The sequence below is a fragment of the Haemaphysalis longicornis genome, unplaced genomic scaffold (genome assembly GCF_048455015.1).
Source record: "Haemaphysalis longicornis isolate Haplotype H1 unplaced genomic scaffold, Haemaphysalis longicornis Haplotype H1 scaffold_70, whole genome shotgun sequence".
Lineage (NCBI taxonomy): Eukaryota > Metazoa > Arthropoda > Arachnida > Ixodida > Ixodidae > Haemaphysalis > Haemaphysalis longicornis.
Genome location: NW_027526423.1, coordinates 1 through 18,355, shown reverse-complemented (window position 1 = coordinate 18,355; position 18,355 = coordinate 1). Strand labels below are relative to the sequence as shown.

The 18,355-nt window shown below is 46.8% G+C and overlaps 1 protein-coding gene across 1 annotated transcript in view; it reads right to left on the bottom strand.

Moving 5' to 3' along the window:
- The window catches only part of LOC144147999 (uncharacterized), a gene marked incomplete at its 5' end in the record, with an annotated part of 61,422 nt that extends 43,150 nt beyond the window's left edge, over window positions 1-18,272 (bottom strand). The window contains 2 exons of the mRNA XM_077679603.1: window positions 3,364-3,579; window positions 18,167-18,272. Coding sequence (XP_077535729.1) covers window positions 3,364-3,579; window positions 18,167-18,272 — 322 coding nt within the window. The remainder of the gene's footprint in view (window positions 1-3,363; window positions 3,580-18,166) is intronic.
- Window positions 18,273-18,355: the final 83 nt, after the last annotated feature.

Sequence of the window (18,355 nt, the reverse complement as noted above, 5' to 3'; positions counted from 1 at the left end):
AAGAAAAAAAAAGAAAAAAAAAGAAAAAAAGAAACATTAGAGGAAGGGATCGCAAAGACACATCAGCCTTCGCAGCGTCCACCTTCTCGCATGCTTCTCTGGCTGCTCCAATGGTCTAGGTTTGTCTCACAAAGTTTTGTCACTGGTGGGGCCGCTTTGTGAAAATTTATCCCAAGGAGATCACAAAACTTTTTCTTCTGACAGGTATCACCGGTGTTGCAACAAAGCCCCGCACAGAAAGAACATGTTGGTGCTGATTACACCGTGTGAAGGAGACCTGCGGAGTTCTTTACAGTGCGAACATCAGGTGGCTTCATTTCCACACGAGAGTCGCAGAGAACAAGGTAAGTTGCTCACAGACTAGCCCAGAGAATAGGGTCCTCCGCACTCATTCCAATCAAGGTTCCTCAGATCACCAGAACTCTACAAGATTGACCATTTTCGGCCATGTTATATCACTGCGGCGCCCACATTGGCAATCTTGTGAGACACAAGGTGTCCAAACTTTTAATTTACTGGGTGCAGGTCCATTTGGCTGGCCTTCCTTTTCAATTTATTCCTCGGCATCCAAAGCCTGTGTTCCACAAGCAAGCACTGTTCCCGGCAACGTCCCTAGCACAAAACCACCAAGTGTGCAGTCAGAAAAACGGTTTTCCCTGCTGTGAAGCAAAGGGAGAGCAGATGCGTGCGCCTGCCACACTGCAAGGAATTATATCCTGCCTTTGCTTTACCCTCCCCTTTACTTCTATTGGTGCGACAGAAAAACGGATGACAGAGACAGTGTGACGTATTTCTCCAGATTCTGAGACAGTATTTCCTCTGCTTGGTCTTTCAAGCACGCAGTATTGAATAGACACAGAAGGCATAATGACTTCATGTGAGAACCTTCAGCCATTCTTCTGTGTTGTGATCATCCATGCAAAGTTAAATGAACCATGTTTTGTTTTCTTGCATTCGGTCAATCATTGATATGTTAGACCGTGATTGAATGCTATGATGTACCATCGCACATTGTCATGGAAAGGAATGCCTCGAAATTTACGCATGCTCTGCGCACTAAAAGGCATAAGTACCATTATGTGCCATTTCACTGCCTGATTTTCAAACTTAATCTTTTCCGTTTTTTCTCTTCTTTTCCCCCTCCGTGCGCCAGTAAGCGACGTCTTTGTGACATTGCCCTTAGTTTTGACATGCTGTTCCAGTAATTATTTTTATTCAGCGCCTTTTCTTTAGCGTTTTTTATACCCCTGCTACACTAGCGCCCGAATGTCATTTGAACCAAATGTCATTTGACTCAAATGCCAAGTTGTGCTGCTACACCAGGTTTTGAAATGCCATTCGGCTGAAATGACATTCGAGCCAAATGAGCACCGAGGGAGACATTTGGGATTTCAAATGCCATTTCTAGCACTGTCGCGCACAGCGTTCCAAGTCAGCATAAACAAATACATTACTGGCGTACTTAAAACAAGCAAAATATTCTTAATTGTGGGACTTTGTTTACTTCTCGTTCACTTAAATCGCGATATCAAGATTTAATAATTCCGCACTCTCAGCACCAGTGCGAGCAAGCAACGAACCAGTGTGGCCAGACAGCACAAAAAACCTCGAATGGGATTCAGAATTAAGCAAAAACCGTGTCAAAGTTTACGTTATTGGTAATTTCATATCATTTTAATACGAAAGACTGCCGCTAAATTTGATTGTTGCATTATTGTGTAAAAAACAGAACTCAACAGCAGCAGCGCCATGCAGCATGGCGAGCGAAGGCTAAAGCTTTCAAATGCCACTGAAATTGTAGTGTAGCACGGCGGATTCTGAATGGCATTCGAAGCACCCCATTTGAGACAAATGACATTCGGTTCAAATGACATTCGGACCCTAGTGTAGCTGGGGTATTTCACGATGCATTCAAATTTATTATAACCGATTTTACCTATTTGCATTTGTGCACTGTACTGTGTTTCACCAATATAACATTCACCCTAAGTAATTAATACCCCCTCACAAGCCTTTAGGGCTATTGTGACATAAATAAAATAAAGAATTGACCATCCCTTTCTAAAGAAAGCTTAGAGAGGTGCAAAAGCTTTCTCACACCAAAACTGCGTCAAAAGCGTGTCCACCCTTCACTGAAAGTGCACCGAATCGATTGTCAAACCTTCAAACACCCAAACCGCCAACGAAAAATAAACCCATGCGATGATTTTTCGCGCACTAAGTAAATGCATGTACACAAACCACCTAAATGTATAACCATATGTGGTCTATGAGATAAAGGTATGAGAGCTAAGGAGACGTTAGTAGAAATTAAGAAGAAGAAATGAACGTGGGCAAAGCATGTAATGCAAAGGCAACATAACCGTTGGTTATTAAGGGTAACAGAGTGGATCCCCAGAGAAGGCAAGTGTGGCAAGTGGTGGCAGAAAGTTAGATGGGCAGATGAGATCAAGTAGTTTGCGGGGATAAATTGGTTGCAGTTGGCACAGGACCGGGATAATTGGAGATCTATGGGAGAGGGTTTTGCCCTGCAGTGGGCGTAGATGGGATGGTGATGATGATGATGATGATGATTGTACTCTTTCATGCTCGCTGCGTGTACTGTCTCCTCTGAAACATCTCCCTGTTTGCGATTTTCAAGCAACCGTATTGACACAATAGATGCCCTGTTTCACGTTCGCGCCGTGTGTCCAGAAATCGTATCAGAGCTTTTCGGTCGACCAACCGGTCTATGGGGAAATGCATTAGTTTTTTCACGGGATGCCACTGGCCCCACTAAGAAAATTAAAGCCGTTTCGTAATCAATGTGAAAGCTGTAGGAAGTGCAGAGCAGTGATTTGCCATAATGGGCTGCAGCGCCATTATACGCTCACTGCTACCACCAAATGCAATTCAAATTTCCCGCCTTCGCAGTGCTCGCGCGCCCCCTGCCAGCACAAGTTCTGTTATTTTTGTGCCTGCTTTTCCTCCCGCACAAGCCGGCATTGCACTGCAACTTTTTTTCACTTACTATCGTAAAAATCAACCCAACGATCCTTCCTAACTAAATGAATGCGAGGGGCTGCCGGTTATACACACGGATTTTGCCTGAAATGTACCTGCAGTTTTCTTTGCACTAAACAACAGGGAGATGTATGACAAGCAACAGCGTTTCACGAGTTTCAAATGCTTATGACTACATAAACCACTCGTCTTTCGTAGCCTCTGTGTTACGCCCCGACAACGGAACACCATGTGGTTCTACTTGGGTCCAGCGAGCGAGCTACAATGACAAGGCGATCCCCTAAAGTGCTCTGCACTTAAAAGCTTCCACACTTCAATAAAGACTGGAGAGAGAGGGAGAGAGAGAGAGAGAGTAGTCACCCCCGTGCTCCAGGAGGCACTGTGGATGCTGTGGCTGCTCTGGCTGTCGGCCAGCTGGGTCGGAGGAGTGGTGCGCTCCGCAAACAGGTCCTCCTCCTCCTCATCCTCCTCCTCGTTTGCCCCAAACAGGGAGATGGGCTCGGCCGTCGGACGCTGCTTGGCGGGCTCCTCTTTCTCGGGTGGCGCCACCTCTGGCTGCTGCTGCTGCTGCTGCTGCTGCAGGCAGTCACAAACGTCTCCCTCGTAAACCTACCGTAAGTCCACGATCCTAACGCACACTTTTTCGATAAAGTGGCCTTAAAATTTGTGTGCATGTCACAATCGGGCTCTAAAACGAAGATGACGACAAAGCGGCCAGCAGCATTTTCATGGGCACGAACTTCCTCTGAAAAATCCAATTCAATCCAATCCACAGCCCATCACGTCTAAAACTATCATGGTGGAAAGAAAAGATTAGGAGAGGCCCTGACGTCATGTTTGTGAAGCCACACCCGCCATGTCGATGAGCCCATTGAGCCCCGCTCTCTTTCCCACTCTCCTCTGCTGTTTCCGGTTTGATTTGACCAACATGGCGGCACCCTGCCCTCTCGCTTCGCAGTGGAAACAGCTTCGTCGCTAACCCCTCGGTGCGATGTCGTGTTCTAAGCTGTTGATTCCGCCTTCAATTTGCCTATTCTAATCCTCACCCAAAATTTCAACCGAAAAATGGCCTTCGTTTTTGAGATAGAAGGACGATTTTTCACTTCTTAAGCCTGGCGAAGTAGCGTTTCTCGTTGTCATAAGAGGCTCGCGGGATCACGAGTGGCTACTGCAGTGTCTGTTCGTAGATGGCGCCAGGCATCCAGGCACCCAACGTGCAGCATGCGTCGCGTGCGAGTTGCAAGCTACATGCACGTGGACTACAAATGCTTTTCACGTTTGCGTACGTGAACTCTGTACCCTCGTGAAACTAAAACTGTTTAATCTCACTTCACACGAATAAGTGGCTGCAGTGGTTTGCAAGATGCCTCACTGCTGTGTGCTGGGTTGCCGGTCGCACTCACGGTCAGTGATGCCGGATTTTCCGCTAGCGGATTTAGCGGATTTTTCGCTAAATCTGGCGGATTTCATTTTATTCTGATGGGGAAAAAATTAGTCTAGCGGCTAGTGAATTTTTTAACGGGCCAATTGCATACATAGCGGATTTCTGGCGGATACCTCACGCAGTGCACCGATTCAAAATCGCCCTGCAAGAAACCATTTCCGTGTCCTCCAAAAATGCAGAAATTGTTTAACTTCAGAGGGTAGGAGGGCTCCTGTTCACTTGCTCCGCGTATCTCAGACAAACAAATTCGTGATGTTTCAAAGCAGCGATCGCTTTTAAGTAACACATAACAGACGAGCTGCGATGCACCAATCCGCGACTCTGCGCGCCCCCTGCCGCTTGCCATGCAAACAGTGAGTCCGTTATCGCGCAGGGAGCTGGCTGGCTCGCTGTTCGCACTGCAAGCGGCAGGGGGTGCCTGTAGCCCCGGCGGGAAGCGAGGCGATTGGCGAAGCAGCCACCCACGTTTTGTTTTTTGCGTTCGAAGTTGCAGAGAACAAAGAAAGACGTCCGACTTCTTTGTGTCTAAAAACGGTTCTGTTTATTCTCCGCGTAACCTGACTCCCCTTCCTCTTGAGTTATGCCGATAGTGGTATATTCTCAGAAGTTCACGACGGAGTGGCTGAAGGATCCCTTCCTCAGCAAATGGCTGCAATGAAAAGTGTCTGCTGACGGAAAACAAGTTGCGCCGTGCAAGCATTGCGGCAGTCAACTAGGCCGCAGATATTCAGACCGGAAAGCTCATGGGAACAGCAAGAAGCATTGGGAACTGGCTGGCAGTTCTTCAATTCAGAAGCAACTGGGCTTCATTACAAAACGGCAAGTCCAACCAGGGAACGCCGCTGAGGGCAGAACTGCCCTATTTATCGCCGAACATTCTTGAATTATATCTGCCGATCACTTGTGCCAAGTCGTTTCCTGACAGCGAAGCTGCAAGAGCGTTCAAATGCGCCGCTCCAAGTGCGCTTCCGTGATTAAGAACGTTCTTGGCACACACTTCAAGGCGGATCTGGCCCAGGACATTGGGGACAGCTATTACAGCTTGATCATTGATGAGTCGACCGACATCAGTGTCACAAAAGTTCTTGCCATTTCTATCATCTATCACAGTGTCACCAACTCAAGGATCGTGACCGCATTCCTTAACTTGTCCACCTTGGAAGTGTGGACGGCAAATGGAATTTTGGCGGCCGTGAAATCCACTCTGATGGAGCACTGTCTTAAACTGGAAAGGATGAGAGGCGTAGGAACAGACAACGTGAGCGTTATGACGATGATCAATAATGGCGTTCATCGGAAGTTGAAAGCTGAGGCTCCCCACCTCGTACTGATCCGCTCCGCCTGCCACTCTCTGCAGCTAGCCACGTCGGCTGCTACGGCGGAAGCATTGCCGAAAAACTTGGAATACCTAATAAGCGAAACGTACAACTGGTTCGCAAGATCCCCTGCCCGGCAAACTGCGTACAAGAAGCTCCACGGTCTGATGAATGACGCCGATGAACCACTGAAGATTGTGCAAGCGTGCAGGACGCGGTGGCTATCCCTCGAAATAGCCGTATCAAGGATCGTAGACCAGTGGACTGAATTCAAGGCGCACTTCGAAATGGCAAGGCGGACTGAAAAGTGCTATGCGGCAGAGGTGCTGTATGGTATGCACGAAAACCAGATAAATCTGGGGTACTTGCTTTTTTTTGAGACCAATTCTTGCAGATGTTCTAAAGGTTAAGAAGGCATTCGAGACGAAAATGCGGATCAAACAAAGCTGCTGAAAGACCTCATGACTTTGCTTTCAAGCTTGGTTAAAAAAGTCGTAATTCCGAAAGAGCAGATTGACGTTCTGACGTGCAGACTTGAGGACCACTTGAACCCTAAGCCATATCTGGGCTACCTGTTTGAGACGTACGTTGGCAACGTGAAAGCTCAGAAGACCGACGGGTTCTCTCTCGCAGATGAAGCTGTGGTGCGAGAAAGCTGCATAAGGTTTATTAACACGCTAGTAGATCAAATTAGACAGCGACTTCCCGACAACATCACAGTTCTCCTGAAAACATCACTCTCATCGGTCGAAAACGCTTTTTTTGTCGTGAAGGAGCCGTTGATTCCTCTGCTGGAAGCAATGCAGTGCACCCCGAGACGATCGGAAAAATTCAAAACCAGTGGAGCAAAATCACCCTCCCGGACAGGAAGCAAATATCGTCCACGCAGTCGTTCTGGTGTGAAGTTCACTCCTATAAGGACGCCTGCGGCAAAAACCCGTTCGCCTAGCTCGCCGGATTTGGCATGTCGATGCTCGTGCTGCCGAATTCAAATGCCGAAGTAGAGAGGACGTTTAGTCAGCTTAACAGAGTAAAATCCAAGCTGAGGAACAAGCTGAAGCCTGAAAAACAAACTCAATCCTCGTCGTAAGAGCTGGGCTGAAGCGACACCAGAAAAGTTGTTTTGATTACGAACTTCCCGCGGCAGTTGTTAGTGCAATCGGGACATCTGCAACGTATGTGCAACCTGGTCAGCTTTTCTGGTCCCTCAACAAGTACCAGCAGTCCTGTGGAAATGGTGTCAGAAAACGACAGCGGCGACGAAGACCTCGATGTGTTTTTCATTGATTTGTGAGTTTTCTTTCTTTATTCAGTGCGAACATTAATAACTTTTAGGCTCATCTGTGATGAGGTTGACCAATGACGACCACTGCACCACTGAAGCCTCAAGTGTTCTAGTTAGACTCCTTGGAAGACTCTTTTATATGGTATTTCAGCTCTCGTAGTTTTGAGAGCTTTTAAGAATTATAAAGGTATTTATCATACGAAATTCCACGGTTTTTTAAATAAAATAGGCCCTAGCGGGAAATTTAGCGGATATGTTTTAGAATCTAGCGGAATCTGGCGGATTTCTCATTGCTTTTTAGCGGATGTCTGACGCCCAGCTATGGCAACACTGCTCACGGTTGCGCCTATTGGGCATCACTTTTCACAGGTAAGTACATTCGCCAATGCACTATTTGTCAAGCAAAACGGAAGCACTATGTGTCTCCTTCACTTTCCCTTGTGTTCGTTGAGAATAGATTCCCAACTGAAGCAAATCGCCGCAGAAAGTGGGTCGATGTTGCCAAAGCTGCCAACGCGCACCTTTTCACCGATAGACCGATAAGGATGGAAAACCATTGCGTGAATCAATAAGATGTCGCCACAAGACAACGGCAACTATGCTCACCGACCACACAAATTATTAACTATCGGATGTTGCCTTCGAAGGAACATTAGACCACAAAAAAAAAAATGGCAGTAGAAGAAACGCTGCGAAATCAGCTGCAGTGCACAGATTGCAGACGATGACGACGACGCCCCAGCGGCTGCCGCGCTATGCTGCCAACGTAGCGAGGAAGGCACAGTCAAAGCGCCGTAAAAAATTGTCCGTGGCATTTTGCCAGGTTTAGCCGCTGCAGCCGTAAAAAACTAGGCCACACTGTCTATGGGCTCAAGAAAAATGACGTCACTTCCTTCGCACTTTTCACAATGCATTGGGATGCTAGGGGCCTCTCCTGAGTATTCTTTCCTCCATGAAAACTATCAAGGTCGAGGCACTTGAAATTGGAAATACTTTAAGGCTGAAAGTTGGGCTAGTTGGTGTTGACTTGAAAGTAGACGGGACACTCGCTAGCGAGTGTCCCGTCTACTTCTTTTTAGGTTCCTGTCTGTTTTTCGCTGGTAAAATGGTTCCAAATGGAAATACTTTCAATATTCCCCTTCCAGGTTTATGAAGCACAAAAACGCTTTTCTGCAACTGCTGTTTCCATCAACTAAAACATCTTCAGCCACGCACGTGTTGCCATGTGTATTGCATATGTGCGATAGAATCGGCATCAAACCATTTTTTCGAATTTTCCTTCCTAAACTTACCTGTGCATTACAGTTGGGTGCGAATTACGATCGTGCAAATACGGTACACTCACACATGAACACAGGTCATACATGCTTGGGCAGCAGCTCAAAACACAAGTACCACGAAGAACCAGTAGTATACAGCGCATACGCAACGAGTGGTATTACAGTGTCACACCGTCGACCATTGCTGTAACAAGACCTTCTGGAGTTTCTGGTTAAAACTACGCAGTGTCCGCTCAATTCATGTGCGGATGTACAGTTTTGAGGGAGTCTCACCTGATCACATTCCTGTGGAACTTACCACTTCATGGCCCACGGGTATAAAAAGCATCGTGTACCAATTCGAAAAGGTTTACCAATAAATATACCTGTTCCTAATTGCCTGGTTTGGTTCTTTCACAAACATATCACTTCATTGTTGAAATCACAAAAATCAATTTTTTGGTTTATCTAGTTTCACTAGATGGCGCTAGCTGTCCAGCAAGTGGGAGTTTTCTCTATTTATTTCAGTACAGAAGTCGCATACATTTCTAAAATCAGCAAACTAGGCCGTTGTGAGCATTTGTAAAACGTTTTGCATTCAAGCACGATGGTTATTAAGGCCGTGGGTGATGAAGTAGCAAGTCCCATAGCAATACAGTAGAATCTCGATGATACGATTCTGGGTGATACGAATTTCGGGATGATACGAATTTCTGAAAAGTCCCGGCAAAATTGTATTGTTTGCAATGGGAAAAATTTCGGCTGTTACGAACGGACCTGCGCGGCCCGGCGGATGATACGAACGAGCCGGCGAGGCGCCCGACTGCCGAACAAGCAAGTGACGGCTCTCTCTCCCCATTTGTCACTCTTCTTTCTCCAGAAACGGCCGGGCTGTTGTTTTCTGCTCGCGAAAACGCGCCCCGCACGCCCCATGCGCGTAGACCTGTGCGCCGCCGCGCCACGCCGCCGCCGCCACGCCGCCGCCGCCACCTGTTTTGGTCGCGCCGTCTGCGCCGCCGCCGAAGTCGCGGGAATGAGTACGCCACCGCCGCCGCCGGGCAAAATTTTCGGCGCGCCGCCGGCCCCGCGCCCCGCCTATTATGCGACTCTTCTGAAGAACGAAGGAGTATGAAAGGAAAATACGTCGCTTCGCTGGAAGTTGTCGTTTCTCCCTCTGCAAGAAATGCCTCTCTCAGCGGTGCTGTTCGTCGGGAAATAATCGCGATCCACCATGCATAAACGGATTATTTGTACATTCAGCCTGGAATCAGTCATTCTGCTGCTCTTGTGGGGAGACTTCTAGTCCCCTTCCTTCTCCTCCTTCTCCGAATACCTTTTCTTCCCGGCCCGTCCGCCCCATACCAAGCCTCTTGAATGCGTCCCGCGACCTTGTTAACAAAGGATAAATGCGTGATTGCCTACCGTCTCGACGCCCTTGACTCGGAATCCTCTTGAAGCACCCCAGCTTTTCCCTCTGCCACGCAAGCACGACATGTTTCTTGTTTTATCCGCTTTGTCAGAAACTCTAAAATGACCAGGCACCCATGTTACTCCAGGCCCCCATGGTTAAATAGGCCCAACCGACTCTCTCTGTGTCAATAGCCCTCTTTCTTTCTTCTCCAAAGGGAAGTAGGATGGAGGACAGGAGCGAACGCAAACTTCAGCCCCTCAAGCCATATTATTTCTACTGTACAAACATGACCAAAAGTGTTTGAACACCTTCCTTCGTAATAAAGGCCCGTCCCTTGGCGTATTAATAACATAGTCATCCAACGGGGATAAAAGTATACACTGCAAGGAAAATAAAACACTAACACAAAAGATGCGGTCTCAGAGCGACTGACAAGAATAAATGCGGATAAAAGAGAATGACCGAAGTACACAAGTCTCCAAAATCAGTGCGCCAGCTCCTCCCACCACTCGTCGATTCTCTCAAGGGGACAAGCGGCTAACATCGAAGCATATATGAAACCCTATAATCAGCACGGGAGCAGTGCACAAGAAACCGCCGCAGTAGCGCGCAAGCTTGAATGGGCAGCGTCATTACGGGAAGAGTGCACGGGAAGTGGGTCAATAAATGAACTGTCCAGGTACGCAGGAAGGGTCAATGAAAGCGCAGCTAGGATCTCCGGAACTGTGAGCCTGGCACAAGCATTCACAACTCATTAACGTCAGCAATGCATTACTTAAACGAATGTGAAACACAAAATTGGAAGGAAATTCTAATACCCGCACAACTTCAGACAACCAATGTCGTATTTGAGCACTGTGATAAAATAGCGTCCCAGAGGGCAGAGGAGCGTACGTCATGCTGCCCTTTCTCGCTGGAGGCCAGTTAACTAGACGATTTGGAGAAAAAGAATTCAGAAATAATGGTGAAAGGTACCATAAGAAAATCTACAGAAATTCAGAGGGTTGTCTACGAATGCATTCTTACTCCTCTTGTCTTCATTGCGAGTTCTTTACAGCCGAATTAGGCTATCCCAAACAGAGCTTCGACGAGCAATGTCCACGCTCCGCAAGAAAGCTATGATTTTGAAACGTAAAAGTTGTATATTAATAGCGCGTGCTGCGTGACGTGAACATGACTGATTGTGGGGTTTAGCGCACCGAAGCTACACATGAGCTATGAGAGAGAGAGAGAGAGAGCGAGACAGAGAGATAATAAATTTCGTCAGCACAAAAATTGCGGAGTAGTGTCCTCATTTCAAGACCCCATTCGTGGTGCCAGCTGCGACGGCCATTTCCACCAACCGAAGCTGGTCGTCCGCACTGGATCAAAATTAATCCAAAGCGCCTCATAGCCCATGTGTTTTTTGACACCCGTGATAAAAAAAACCCTATGGGGATATAGAGGCGCGCTGTAGAGGCGCGCTGGGGATATAGAGGCTTCGGATTAATTTTGATCCCCTGTGGATTTTTACCGTGCGCCAACATCTCAACACAATGGGATTTTCGCTTTTCCACTCAATCTGAAAAGCAGCCACCGTGGCTGTGATGGGTGAACCCCGGAAACGGAAAAAATGGTCCCATACTCCAGTCGGGTGTTTCCCTTCAAGTTAGATTTGAACTTTTTTGCGCTTTTGGTTTTATCCCTTTGCGTTTTAGCCAAAGGGTTGAGGAAGAGATGGAATGCTTTAATATTCCTATAGGGGCAGAAATTAACGCCATGGAGGCTAAAACCTAACAAACCAAATTGGGTCGACAGACGGACGGTTTGATGGATGGGTGGATGGATGGATGGATGGTAGGGCTGAACATCGATAAAAAAAATTAATGCAAGTAGTTGGATTAAAACCACACAAACAACAATTGCGAAGGCAGGAAGCCGGGAACCGTCGGTTTAGTAGCTTAGTCGGACACAGCTAGCCTCTCAGTGTCTGGAATGTCATAGAAGCTCTACGCTGCGAGGTTTAATCAGTATCGGTGAAAATTGAACTAGAAGCCGTGGGAGCTCCACCAAAGAAGCGCACAGCGTCGTCCCAGGTCTAGGCCATTTCGGTGTACGGACATATCGGTGTACGGACGTTTCGGTGCACGGCATTTCCTTGCGCGAACATTTCGGCGACCGTATTATCGGGTGCTTGTTTGCTTGAAACAGCCGTTATATTTTTATTTTCGCTTAACATGGGTTTTGGACAACAATCTAGGGCAGCGATTGCCTTTTAATATTGATGTCGTGTTCGCGATTTTTTGCCAGGTATTTGTAGAAACTGAACATTTTTGTATTTTTCTTTAATACCTAGTTCAGGGAACACCTGTTTTGCAGCCAGCTGATTAAATTCTTCTGCACGGTTCCCAGACAGTTTATCGAACGCCGTTTTATCGAACGCCGTTTTATCGAAAAAATGCCCGTTTTATCGAACGCCGTTTTATCGAATGCCGTTTTATCGAACCACCTACGTCCGCTTTATCGAAAGTGCGGTTTTGCGGCTTGCATTGTAATTTTCGGGGTTTATTTTGTTTAACTGGCCATCGCATTAACCTAACCTGCAGTAACCTTCCTCCTACATTGTCTCTGCCGTGCATTACATAAAAAACCTATCTATATATGTTGACGCGCCTTTACAGTGTTTTCGATGACCTTTGTTTTATTAAATTATTTTTATTTTTTGAGTCTTTATTGATTTCACTCAAGCATGTATGACCCCCTTGTTTATATTACAGAATTTGCCCCTATAGTACCAACCCGAACCCCGTGCGCAATATTGCTTAGATGTGTATCGGCGTGTTTAGGTTAGTGTTGAAAAATATATCCCTTGCGCCATGGCTCATCATTACGTGATCCAGAGTCTTGTACCCCACAATTGTTCTAGTCACGTGGTTTACCCGCGACTCCTACTCGGACCTTGGGGTCACACTGTTTGCATCTGGAGAAATGTTGGGCCAAGAACTTCTGAAAGATTAGTGCTATGTGACTGGAACAGGGGGAATTCCGACAGTGATAGTGAGACCCCAACAGAGGTGGTGGAGTCTAGGAGAATCGTCACAAGGGAACCTGTCAGAGCCAACTCGTCATAGGTGAACTCGTCAAGTAGGACAAGTCGTCAGAGGTCATCTTGCACTAGGGAAACTCGTAAGCTAGTACAGCTGGACAATTGCCCATCCCATCACAATTTACGTTTTTTTGTTAATCATGCTCAAATAAAAAAAAATACAGGATTTCGTATAATTTTCTACTTTTGCGTCAACACTCTTAGCCCCTCTTTTGATTCACCAACCTTACGTTTTCGTGGTGGCCTTGGAGGAACACACCCGACCAGGCAGCGCATTTTGTTGGTTTTTTGTGTGCCTTGTTCAGGTATAATCGCACGGGCCATAGTATTGCTCGTTCTCATTTTTAAATTTTTCCATTTTTATTTAGAGGTAATCGGGTCACGACGCTGTATTTTGAGTAGACCTTCATGATTTCTCCATTTTCGGTGTTTACTATTTTGATCTTACTGTTTTTATGCCTTATGATAAAAAGGCAAGAGCATGCACCCCAGCAGACATGCTGGGGTGCAACCAGAGGGAGATGAAAACGAACCAACCTGCAGCACGGTGACAATTTTGTACCTAACGTTTTTCTCGTTAGTTCATGCAAGGCAACGAGAACAGTAGTACAAGGCTTGGTAACCTCTTAGCAACTGAACTCAGATCCCATTAAGAATTAGGAATGCAGAAATCGGGAGAGACTTTTGCTAGCGTTCCAGTTAGGTTTTTGACATTGGACCCTCAAGCGCCAAGAAGTGCTTTACTTATGTACAACATACGCAGCGAAATAATTAGATTATGTGTCGACACAAAAGCGGTTTATACAAAAAGGTACGAAGCATATCGAGGCATTTTAATCAATACGCCACAATGCCTTGATATGCTTCGGATCAGAGGGGATAGAGACACAAGGAGATTCGTTCTGGCAGTACCAGTTGCGCAATGAACACAGCAAAAAATTCTGGTGACATATTTCGCGCATCACAAAAACAAACAAAAATACACGCAGGAAATAAAAGTCAACTAGAAGACAGACTATAAATGTTTTTAAATAGGCCTGCTGTGGAGACAAGATTTGCAAATTACATAGCGAGGAGGAAATTAAAAAAACGTACTGCAAATTATGTTACTCGAAAAGGCCGAGAAAAACACTTTCGATAAAACGGCTTCGATAAAACGGCGTTCGATAAAACGGCGTTCGATAAAACGGCGTTCGATAAAACGGCGTTCGATAAACTGTCCGGATCCCCTTCTGCACATGTTTTTTTTAAATTTACGGCAAGACGTTATTTATATTCGCGCTTTTTGTGGGCATGCTAATCAGCAAAGACAATTTAGCCGATGTTTTCGATGGCTAACGCATTCTTTATGTATTTTTTTCTAAATAAAATGCACACTCTCACAATCCTCAACTTTCCAAACATTCGGTTGCCCCTAAAAATGCAGACAATCTTATGAAAAGTTTATTTAGGCTGCGTTGTCATGTTTAAATGAATTTGGAGACACTGTTCTCGCCAGCTTTTTTTTTTACCGACAAGTTTAGGATATTGTCGCGGAGGAAGAACGGGCCTTTTGAAAACAGCTGCAGGTTCTATATCTCATCAATGCTGATCAAGCGCGTACAGGTTGTGCGTACAAATACCACCAATTCTGGTCGGTCAAACCAACCTCAGTTTTAGCTTTACATGCTTACTTTCATTTCCTTTTAATTCTCCCAGCCCCCCCCCCCCCCCCCCCTCCCCATCCGTCTGTTTGTAAGTTTTAGCCTTCCCAGATTTCTTTTTCAGTAATATTATGGGTATTATGTTCAATTTCCCGTGGAAATCTTACAGGCAAAGCGGCCATCACCTTCTCCGAAGAGTCCGCGCATTGATGCAAGAAAAAGCGATACATTCGGCGTGAGCTCACATTACCTCTGTAGTGCACAACAAAAAGCCACCCGAAAAGCCGCTGAGGACACAATGACCAGGATCGTTCGCGCCTGTCGCCCCCATCGAGGAACAAGCTCGTTGGCTGCATCCTTCCGCGCGTCGCGGCCACACGGAAGGCGCCCCTCTCCAGGAATCGCTCTTTCCTTTCAGTCGCCCCACCTACAATTAACTCTTGAAGTCGCGCATATCATGGACACCCCAGACATTCCTCCTTTTCTTCCATTGTAAGAGGGGAAAATTTTGAATAGGCTGGTTTTGCGAGAGCCGCGACAGTCGTATTAACGTTTTCGATGCCCAGTTTACACTTTGAAGAAGCACAAGTGACACCCCCCTCTATCTACCAAGGGGGCTGGTCTAAGCACTTAGCCCTCCCCACCCCCACCCGTTTAGCCACTCCACCGTACGTGCGATCAATGGCTAGTTTTCGAGTAGAACCAACACCGACTGCAGGAATAAATATATAGAGAAAATTATGAATTATGAAAATGGATGCACGCGTGCTTAAGCTAGCTCGTTTCCTTTCTTTCTTTCTTTTCGCGGTGGTTTGGCGGACGGGGAAGGGGGGGGGGGGAGGTAGGAAGTGACTAAAAGCAGCAGCATCTTGCAGTGGTGGGTGAAGTGAAATCGAAGCCTTTCGATAACACTTGAATTAAAATATTAGAGTTGTTCACATGAATGCTGAAATAAAAATGGTAGAAGGGAAGTAAATTAACAACGTTAATTTTTAACATTAAATTTCGAAATTGGGTTTTAGGCGCTAATGCTCTCGAACGTAAAATTATATCGTCTGACGAAACGAAAGTATTAAAGCTAAAATGTTTAAAGAAATGCCTGGGACATCCCGTGCACCGAAATGTCCGCAGCGAGACTTGCTGCATCGAATTGTCCTACACATGTCCGGATCCCCCACGGTTTTTGAATATTTTCTTTTCCCCAAAATCCCCCCTCTCTCTCTCTCTCTCTCTCTCTCTCTCTCTCTCTCTCTCTCTCTCTTCTCTCTCTCTCTCTCTCTCTCTCTCTCTCTCTCTCTCTCTCTCTCTCTCTCTCTCTCTCTCTCTCTCTCTCTCTCTCTCTCTCTCTCTCTCTCTCTCTCTCTCTCCCCTCCACCACCACCACCACCACCACCCGCTATTCCGCGCCGCGCCGCCGCCGATCTGGGGACCCCCGCGCCGTTTCACGCCGCCGCCGGAGGTGGGAACACCGGCGCGCCGCCGCCGGCGATTTCTGACCGGCGCACAGGTCTACATGCGCGCCGCGAAACCTCTCGCACGCTGCGCGCGCCGCGGCCAGCGGCGGCAACATGGCGGCGGCTTCTTCCGCGAAGTGGCACGACCGCTTGAGCGACTGCTTCTAGCCGCTCTTTAAAATGCCGCTCAAGGCAGACGCGAAGTTTCTTTTGCAGTAAAGGAGCTGATAACGTTGGCGAAAACGGTACTATAAAACACCATCCGCGCCGCTAGTGAAAGCGCCCATAAAATATCTGCCGGAGTGCTAAGCCTAAACATCTCGGGCGGAGCCAGCGGGCTTTCTCGAGCGTTTCGCAAGTCGTCAGCGTCTTTTTCTGACCGAGGTAGGAGATACCGCGGGCGCGAAATCGTCAATGCGGCCGTGAAAATACAGCGCGCGCAAAGCCGAGGCGTGCGAATCGCGTGCAAAAACGCACCATGCGGTTTACGCTTGACTTGTAGCGAGCGTGGACACCGGGAGTGAGGAGACAAGCGCGAAGCTAGGCGAAGCGTTACGCGCTCCAGAAAGGACTGCTTTGTGACGTGGGGGTTTAAAAAAAGCAGAAAAAATCACGGATTTGTTCACGCGAAAGTAAGAAAAGAAATAAACGAAAACTTTTTTCAGCGCTCAATTTTTTGGTCTGTGTTGGTTCATACGAATTTCGGATGATACGAATATTTTTCGCGGTCCCGCAAGATTCGTATCATCGAGATTCTACTGTATTAACAGGTGAGTCTTTCTTAAGTTAAAGGGGAAGCACTTTTAAGGTCGGCATGACTAGCAAAGCTTGCTCAGGCTCAGCTGAGGGGAGCATTCCTCACACAATGTCGCGTGCTTCTTTGTTTATTTTCTACAGCTTTCTCTGACCCTTCTCTGTTGACAAATAGAACAGGGTTTCATTCTTGGGTGGCTGGTACGGACTCTCAATGCTAAATTCATGCACCACGTGCTTCTTAGGTCACACTCACGTGTGGCACACACACACAAAGTAATAGAAAAGGGGCATAAAGGCAAAAAAGGGTTGAAAGCGCCGGAATGAGGTGGACAAACGGAACAAAACACAAACTTGTGAAGGGCAAGACACCAATACAAACAATCTTCAAGGCTCTATTACAGCTTAACAGAATGACCATTCAGTTGCTATGGTAACCGGCTCCACTACAGCAGAACACTGCCAGCGCAACCAAATTCTGTTCAGACATCTACATGCACGCGGCTATGGACTCAATAATGAATCATGGGCACACAATATGGGTGCATCTCCTTGAACTGCCGAAGTTCCTACACTACAACATGAAGTACTGTGCACAGCCATAGAAAAACCGTCCAGGTTCACTTAAATTTCGTAATTGTGTGCCTGCTACTTATTTTTTATAATGGTTGAAAAGTCGCATTAAGCGGTCAATGGTGAAGTCCATACGCGGGTAATATATTCTGCAGTATTTCTGTTTTTTTTTTAGGCGCACAACAAGCGAGTGCATGTTGATGCAGAAGCAGGTTATATACATGAAAATACAGTAAATAAGAAATTAGTTCTAAGAATAACAGTCAAACTACTAAAAATACAAGTTGCAGAGCATCCAAAATCCTATCGTGTACTAGAGCTTCTGCGAAAAGTCCTCAAGTGGGACAGGTTTCTTGGCACTTTAATAAAATGCTTCAGCACGGCGTAAAATTACGCCTGTATGCTGATAGTAATGGTGACTGTGCGCACGAGAAGAGGAAAGTTGATGCTTAAAAACCTCCTACCCTAGGTAGATTTTTAAAGAAACTACCTCGCGGGACCTCCTACAACTCTGTTCTGACACAAAGTTTATGTCTAAATCTGCCCGTTAAATAATTAACTGCTTTAACTTCCCCAGTTCCTTACCTTTGGAAATAATAACCTGCAAATAGGATGGCGCAGAAAGAAAGCCTGACAGGGTGCATACTAGCTGCTTGGTTGCCGAGAAAATTCGATACCACTCATCTCAAATCCTCTGTGCAAGTCACACGAGACAAACACCCTGCATAAGTGCACGGAAAATGCTTACACGCACCAAAAGCACAGACATACAGCTACGCAAGAAAGGAACACAACTAATCAATAAGAGAGGAGGACGGACTTTCATTCTGGTCCAAGATGGCGCCCCCCTGGAGGGCATTTCTGGGGGCTCGAACATCATCAATACTGAATGCTGGAATCACTCTACAGAGAACAGCGAAAGTGAAGAACATTGCCTCACCTTTTCGCCAGCGGTGACAGCGGGGGCAACAGCAGCAGCTGCAGCAGGCTTGGTCTTCTCCGACGGCTCATCTTCAAAGAGGAAGATGCCCCGCGAGGCTGACCGACTGCAGAGGAGCCAAGGAGAGGCCATTCTCAATCCGCGCCACAACCATCACCACAACAGGAAGCCTCAACAAAAGCTTGACTG